This window comes from Zootoca vivipara, chromosome 2 (assembly GCF_963506605.1).
Source record: "Zootoca vivipara chromosome 2, rZooViv1.1, whole genome shotgun sequence".
NCBI classification, from domain to species: domain Eukaryota; kingdom Metazoa; phylum Chordata; class Lepidosauria; order Squamata; family Lacertidae; genus Zootoca; species Zootoca vivipara.
The window spans coordinates 20,587,789-20,595,618 of record NC_083277.1 but is presented as its reverse complement, the minus strand read 5'-3'; the positions used below and the strand labels follow the sequence as shown (position 1 = coordinate 20,595,618).

Here is a 7,830-nt window from a genome sequence, read left to right as displayed (position 1 = left end):
AACCTACACACAGCAACACTGTTTTGTGTTGTGTAGGCGCCTATGATGTAAGTAATTATGGACCCCGCCTGCTAGCCTGCTCCCTAAAATATCACTAGTTAGATACAGTACCTATTATGTCCATAAATTACCATATAGCATATATTCAACACAAAAAAACAGCGACAATTTGTTGTTGACAAAGGAGAGCTGGACATATAAAGGGACCCATGACCTTCAGTAGCTTAGGGCCTCACCAAACCTAAATCTGGCCCATGTTTGGTGGTGGGGCACCGGCTTCTGAGGAATGGTGGTTAAATTACTTATTTTATTTTTTTAAAAAACCAAGGCGAGAGATTCTCGAAAAAAACTGCCATGGGGTGCCACATGTCAAGCAAGCTGTGCCAACTTGCCTTGGCAGCAGAGCGCAGGCGCCAATGCTCAGCCACTAGCTGCCTCCTTCCCTTCAAACTGGGGAGAGGGAGGGTATCCACTTCGCTTCGCCATTACTCCACTCCGACTTTGGTCCAGAGGCAACCTCGAGAAGTCTTGAAGTAATCCAATACTGTGAACAGCTTTGATGAGCTGTTTTGATGGATGGCCGGGGGTGGGGGAGAGAGATTTAGTGGAAAACCAATTTGCAGTTTATCGAGGTAACAGTACTTGGCACTTTAAAAAAAAAGAAAAAGAAAAAGGAAAGGCTGCTGGGAGGGAGAAGGGAACCACCAGGAGTGTTTTGTTGCTGTTGCTTGAGTGTAATAGCCCCCCTTTCCACATGGCTCCAGATAGCCTACAGGGCTCTCTTCCCATTTTGCCCTCGCAACTGCCCTCAAAGTAGGCTAGGCTAAGAGTGAATGGTGCAAGGTCACCCAGGGATTTCCATTGCTGGGTGATGTGAAAACCCTGGTCTCACAGTTCTTCCTCGAACAGGCAAAACACTACTCCAGCCTGTCTCACAGTTCTGGTACTGAAAGCCAAATTCCTGGCCAGAGTTGTGCTCAGAATTAAGGAACAAAGCATGTCCAAACACTGTTATGTAATTATTTTGGCTCACCTTAGCATTCTTGAAAAAGCAAGCAGCTTACAAAAGCCTATACCCTTGGTAAATTTGTTATGTCATTTAAAATTCCACAACTCATTCTCTCAACCCCCCCCCCCCGAAAAATACTCTGGTCCAGAAAAGAACCTCAGCATCAAAACTTACCATATTGAAGCTGTAAGGAATTTTATTTTTCTCATATGCTTCCACAAGCAGCTCACATTTCCTTTCATCATTAACCACTTTGAGGTGAGCTGAAAAACCATGGGCTTCATATTCTCTTCCCCACACCCGACCCCTAGCTAGATACACCAGTGAAGTATGAAACAGGTCTTCAGAGTTCTCATGAGGAAGTGTAGTACAGATCTATATATTATTATTGTTTATTTATTTATACCCCACCCATCTGGCTGAGTTTTCCCCGCCACTCTGGGCAGCTTCCAACAAATACCAAAATACTTTAAAATATCACAGATTAAAAACTTCCCTAAACTGTGCTGCATTAAAATCTACCCCAACTACCTTCATTTGCTTGCATTTACATAATGTACTATATTCTATAGCCCAGTTGAATTGTGAAATTTGATATGCAAGCATGCCTACATAAATTATGTTGCTCTAAAGTTCAGGGAATGAGATCAGGCAGCACTTAGAAATTACTTACCCCTTTTCTAAATTCAGGGATTAGAGGTGCTGTTGAAATAGCGTCCATAACAAAGGGTATGTACAGTAGTTTGAAAGCACATCAGTGTAAGTAGATAGGTAGCACTGCGACAGGAAGGTAAACGGTGTTTCCGTGCACTCTGGCACTCCTCATGGTGTCCCATTACACCCGAGGTGGTTTAGTCATGCTGGCCACATGACCCAGAAAGCTGTCTGCGGACAAATGCCAGCTCCCTTGGCCTGAAAAGCGAGATGAGCACTGCAGCCCATTGACTGGACTTAACCGTCCAGGGGTCCTTTACCTTTTATTTCATACATACATATGAGGATGTTAGACATCTCTTTTGGTCAAAGACAACCCCATGAGAATTTCATTGACCCAGGAAAACACATCTGAGGGTCAGGTGTGTTTGAGAGCGGAGAGGGGAAAAAACAATTTCCTGGGATTTGGGCTCTTGACCCTCCATGCACGGCTATCTATTTTTCAGGCTTCATGTACTGTACTGGCTATTTTTTCCAGGTCTAAAAAGTTTTTTCTCCCTCATTCCAAATTCTGCATTAAAGGAAGGAGGGGCCAAGAAAACCTTTAATAGCTAGTAAAGCTGCCCTCTGCTGCAATGTACCTGTAACTGCAGCCTTAAATTTACACACTGTTCAGAAAATGTGGGGATTATAGTAGAGGATTAGAGACTTTAACTCTAATCCAGTGGTGGGAAACCTCTGGCCCTCATGAATTGTTAGACAGTCCAGCCAGCATGGGCAATGGTCAGGGATAATAGCTGTAGTTCAACATTTCCCCAGACCTTCCTTAACCCCAAACCCAATCTTTATATTACACTTTGCCACCTTCTCTGCCAAGATTTAACACCAATTTGGAGAAAGGAGATCTGAGTTGTGCCCAATGATATTTATCCTATGTGCCAACCTTTATCCCCAGCACAAAATTTGATTTTGGTAGTTAATACAGGCATCTGTGGTTATCTGAAAAATACATAGGAGCTACTGAAAGTGAACACACATACAAACGTAAAATAGAACTAGGGAGTGGGTCACAGGATTGTGTGCTCCCAGCTTTCCTGCCCTTTCCAAGTTCAGCATTTCATGCAACTGTTGTCAAGGAAGACAACAAAGTGGAGTTTCTAAATGCAGTTAATCCAACCCTTGATTAAAATATGATTTGCAATGGCTATAAAAGGTAAAGGTAACCCTGACCATTAGGTCCAGTCGCGGATGACTGGGGTTGCGCAGTCGCTCTATAGGCCAAGGGAGCTGGCATTTGTCCACAGACAGTTTTTCCAGGTCATGTGGCCAGCATGACTAAGCCGCTTCTGGCGAACCAGAGCAGTGCATGGAAGCACTGTTTACCTTCCCGCCAGAGCGGTACCTATTTATCTACTTGCACTTTGACGTGCTTTCGAACTGCTAGGTTGGCAGGAGCTGGGACCAAATAACGGGAGCTCGCCCCGTCGCAGGGATTTGAACCACCAACCTTCTGATCAGCAAGCCCTAGGCTCTGTGGTTTAGATCACAGCACCACCCGTGTCCTTGCAGTGGCTATACATAACGCCAAATTCAGATAGAAAGGGGTGCAATGGGAATAGAAGTGTATAGCAAAATAGCAAAAGCAATTGAATGCAAATAAGCATGATGTGATGCATACCAGGGTGTGTGTGTGTCTTAATTTTACATACATTCATGGGTCTGAACAATTTAATAATTTCTAAAAAAATGAAGATTTTGACTCATTATGCTGCAGCGGTGAAGAGGGTGGATTCCATACCAGTTATCATTTGGAAATGAAACGAAATTAAAACTACTTATATCATGACATTATACAAATCTGTGGTGAAACTGCTTGAAATACTGTGTACAGGTCACCTTACATCAGAAATATACTGTAGAGCTGGAAAAGTTTAAGAAAGGGGTAACCAAAATGCTTTAAGGGCTATGGCAATTCCCCTGTGAGGAAAGATCACATTGAGGCTCACATTGAGCAGGAGATGTAATAGAAGCATGTAACATTATGCTTCTATTATGGTGTAGAGAAAGTGGAAAGGAGCATTTCTGCCTCTCTCATGATACTAGAAGTTGGGGATACCCAATCAACCTGAACGCCGGAAGATTCAGGAAACATCACAGAATTCGAGTATGGACATCACTCCCACAAAATGTGGTGTGGCCACCAACTTGGATGGCTTTAAAAGAGGTTTAGAGAAATCCATGGAGGATCAGGCTATCAACAGGTACTAGTCATGATTGCTGTGGACTACTACCTCCAGTCTCAGGGGCAGCATGCCTTTGAACACCAACTGCTGGAGCAACACGAGTGGGGAAAGCACTGCTGTACTCATGTTCAGTAGCAGACTTCCAAAAGGCATCTGTTTGGCCACTGTGGGAGCAGGATGCTGGGTGGTGCTGGACTCTTCACTCTGATCCAGCAGGACTCTTCTTAAAATAACAAATCAGTTACAGTGGTACCTCAGGTTACAAACACTTCGAGTTACAAACTCAGCTAAACCAGTAGTACCACCTTGGGTTGAGAACTTTGCCCCAGAATGAGAATGGAAATCACGCACCAGCAGCACGGTGGAAGCAGGAGGCACCATTAGCGAAAGCGCGCCTCAGGTTAATAACGGTTTCAGGTTGAGAACGGACCTCCAGAACGAATTAAGTTCGTAACCTGAGGTACCACTGTACTAATCTTCTGTGGACACCTTTATATTTGTTCCGCCCAAATAAACACACATTGTTCAATGGCATGTTGAAAAGACGTGCTCGTCATTCTTAATAAACAACTAGCATAAGAATACATTAAGAGAAACAGGGTGGTATCTTTATATGATACACAAGTGTATGTTACAAGAATTCCATCAGGCACAGGAGCCTCAAGGTTTTAAGGCCTCAACATCAGGCCAAGAAAGAAAGAAAGAAAAAGAGAGAGAGAGATTGATAGAGAGATTGAGAGAGAAGTGTGGTAGTTTGTACTTAACATCTAAAAATGTCACTTTTAAGTTCTTAATAGAAATTGTTTTTCTTTTTCCTTATAAATCATAATTGCAGGTCACTCTCCTCTCCCCTCCAGATCATGTCAGTTTCTGAGCACAAGGAAACTGCAAACTGCCTCTCTTGGCCGATATCCACCATTTTCCGTTCTTTCCAAGTGCATGAGCTCCAAAGTAATGGCCCAGCTAGGCCAAGTCCCTCAATTAGATTTGTTTCATTTTCTTCACATCATAAAAAATCCCAAAGTCAATCTACGGCACCTCACAGCTCCCAGAGAAAGAACGCAGCCCTCAATGCGTCCAGAAGGCTGATGCAGTTGGGTCAGATACACAATGGGGAGGGTCTCCTTTAAACAGAAGAAGCCTAAAAGGGCTTCATAACTACACCAATTAAAAAAAAAACCGAAAAAAACCTTAGGCATCTCCTTTAGTGTAAAAGGCTGTACAATTGATCCTGGCCTTATGGCCTGGCCTCCCTTCCCACCCTGTCCTACCCTCACCCTTTTTCTGAGTTGGGAGGGATGCCTTAGTGCATGGTGCTGGCATTTGCCACAGCAATAGCTGCCTGAATCTCTCGTATCACCAGAATCCGGGTGAGCATCTGCTCCATCTGCTCTCGACTGATTGGCTGGATGGAATACCAGATAGGGCTGTTGGGAGCTACCACTGGTTCAGGAGTCAAATAGAATGTATCGTTCCGGCCTTTCACACTCTGGGGGCTGAAAAGACAGAGAATATCGTTAAGCAATTACTTTGACAGCATACACTTGAAACAGCTATGAACGCTATCTTACAAACATCTACGTTTTTTTTCTGAACCTCCAAAGGATCCACATGTAACACAATACAAAAAGTGACGTCCTGATCATTTCAACTTCCATTTTACAACAGTTTAAGCTGGCTGTGGCATTGAAGACTAAAACTGGAGAGTTGGGACAGGCCTTCCCATGAGGTTTTCTGCTCTAGCACCTGTCTCCCCTCTTATGTCCACCCCCCTGTATTACATCTGCAACCCTAGCCTTTGGTAATACATTTCAAAGTATTCAAAAAAGGGTGAATTGTGAGTGCAGAGGAATTCAGGTCTTATCTGAAATGCTCAAATTGTATAGTGCATTCTTTACATTCTACACCACAGACTTCTCACACTAACTTGGGGATTTCACCAGGCTTTGGAAATGAAGAGCAAGTCCAAAAAAGTTTAAAGACCAGAAACTGCCAGTCACTAATCAACATGCTGGGCACCCTTTCCCACAGTGCCACACCAGTATACTTCCATCTATTTTATAGACCTCTGCCAGGGATACCGAGTTCCAGTTTACTCAATACAAAGTGTTTGCCGACTTCAAACACACTATGTTATATACCCAAACTCTTTCCAGTAAAACACAGTGTCAAGAATTATGCAATGCCCAGCATTTAAAATAAGCCACACTACAAGCCTCTGAATATGCATGCCATTAAGTTTGCATTTTTGACAATTCAAGTAGGAAGCATAAGGTAGTCTTCTTTATACAAGGTCATCACTCCAAGAAACAGATAGATAAGTTTGATTAAAATAGTAGAAAGTACACACAAACCCTGAACATGCAGATAAGTTATCTTTCTGTGGCTCTGGATGTCAGGAACACTTACCATTTGAAGAGGTAGAAGTCATAGAGCTTTATAGGACACCTCAATGGATTCTCTGGGTTCTCTGTCTGCTCTGCATACATGTCATCAGTAACTGCAAGTAAATCCCAACAATACAGAACATCAGAAACCTTGTAGATGAAGTTGATGTCAGTAAAACCTAAGTAAACCCACAATTTGAAAAGATGGTACACAGCAACACCAATGGCCTTCTTGCTGCAGATGGACAACTGTTACCATTAAAGAAATAACACATCCATTGCAACCTGTACTTTTTTTGTAGTTCTGTTTACAGTGGTACCTCGGGTTACAGACGCTTCAGGTTACAGACTCCGCTAACCCAGAAATAATACCTCGGGTTAAGAAGTTTGTTTCAGGATGAGAACAGAAATCGTGTGGTGGCAGCACGGCGGCAGCAGGAGGCCCCATTAGCTAAAGTGGTACCTCAAGTTAAGAACAGTTTCAGGTTAAGAACGGACCTCCGGAACCCAAGGTACCACTGTACATTCAAACATAAATATCTCAGTGTGTTGTCTAGTTCTTGGCAAGGAGATAGGAGTCCTACTTATCAAAATCATTCCAGGAACAGTTTGGTGGTCAAAATTTCACCTTCTTTGCAGTAGGATCCATGGCAGTATCATTCATGAAAAGGTTTTTCAGCTGGACTAAAAGGTCTTCAGCTGTTTTGTGTACTGTTTTAAAACTATTTATAGCTGTTTTTATGGTATGTTTCTAAACTGCCTTGAGACAAGTGTAAAAGGTAATAAATAAATAAGAAGGAAAAGCAACTGGGGCTTCATAGAGAATCTCTGAATAGATATAAATGCATAGTAACAGAACTGTGCCCCCAAGGGCAGTCCAACATAAGTTCAGGGGCATATAGAGCAAGGAAACAAGCACCACTACAGTGTCATCTCAGAAGCTTGGCATACCGAAAGCTTTTAGATGCTGTTTTGATACATTTGGGACGCGGGTGGCGCTGTGGTCTAAGCCACTGAGCCTAGGGCTTGCCAATCGGAAGGTCGGAGGTTCGAATCCCCGCGACGAGGTGAGCTCCCATTGCTCGGTCCCAGCTCCTGCCAACCTAGCAGTTCGAAAGCACGTCAAAGTGCAAGTAGATAAATAGGTACTGCTCCAGCGGGAAGGTAAATGGCGTTTTCGTGTGCTGTTCTGGTTTGCCAGAAGCGGCTTAGTCATGCTGGCCACATGACCTTTGGGGAAACTGTCTGCGGACAAACGTCAGCTCCCTCGGCCAGTAAAGCGAGATGAGCGCTGCAACCCCAAAGTCGTTCGCGACTGGACTTAACTGTCAGGGGTCCTTTACTCCCCCCCCCTTACAATTAATTAATATTGCATTTTCTAAGCACAAACAACTAGCTTTGATATAACCCAATTAATAACAGTAAGCTACACACATGCACTCATTTCAGTAAAAGTCAGGGTAAGACAGCAAAGGACCTTCAATAAAATGTATGAATGCAAAGAAATATTTTTGTTTGCAGAAAGTAAGAGAAAAGC

The 7,830-nt window shown here is 43.3% G+C and overlaps 1 protein-coding gene across 4 annotated transcripts in view; it reads right to left on the bottom strand.

The window, feature by feature from the left end:
- Window positions 1–4,438: 4,438 nt before the first annotated feature.
- Window positions 4,439–7,830, bottom strand: part of QRICH1 (glutamine rich 1) — a 29,029-nt gene continuing 25,637 nt past the window's right edge. For all 4 annotated transcript variants that reach the window (XM_060271271.1, XM_035106842.2, XM_035106843.2 and 1 more), the window contains 2 exons: window positions 6,316–6,406; window positions 4,439–5,402 (listed from right to left, as the gene is read on the bottom strand). In XM_060271271.1, the coding sequence (XP_060127254.1) occupies window positions 5,210–5,402; window positions 6,316–6,406 (284 nt within the window). In that variant the 3' untranslated portion in view covers window positions 4,439–5,209. The remainder of the gene's footprint in view (window positions 5,403–6,315; window positions 6,407–7,830) is intronic.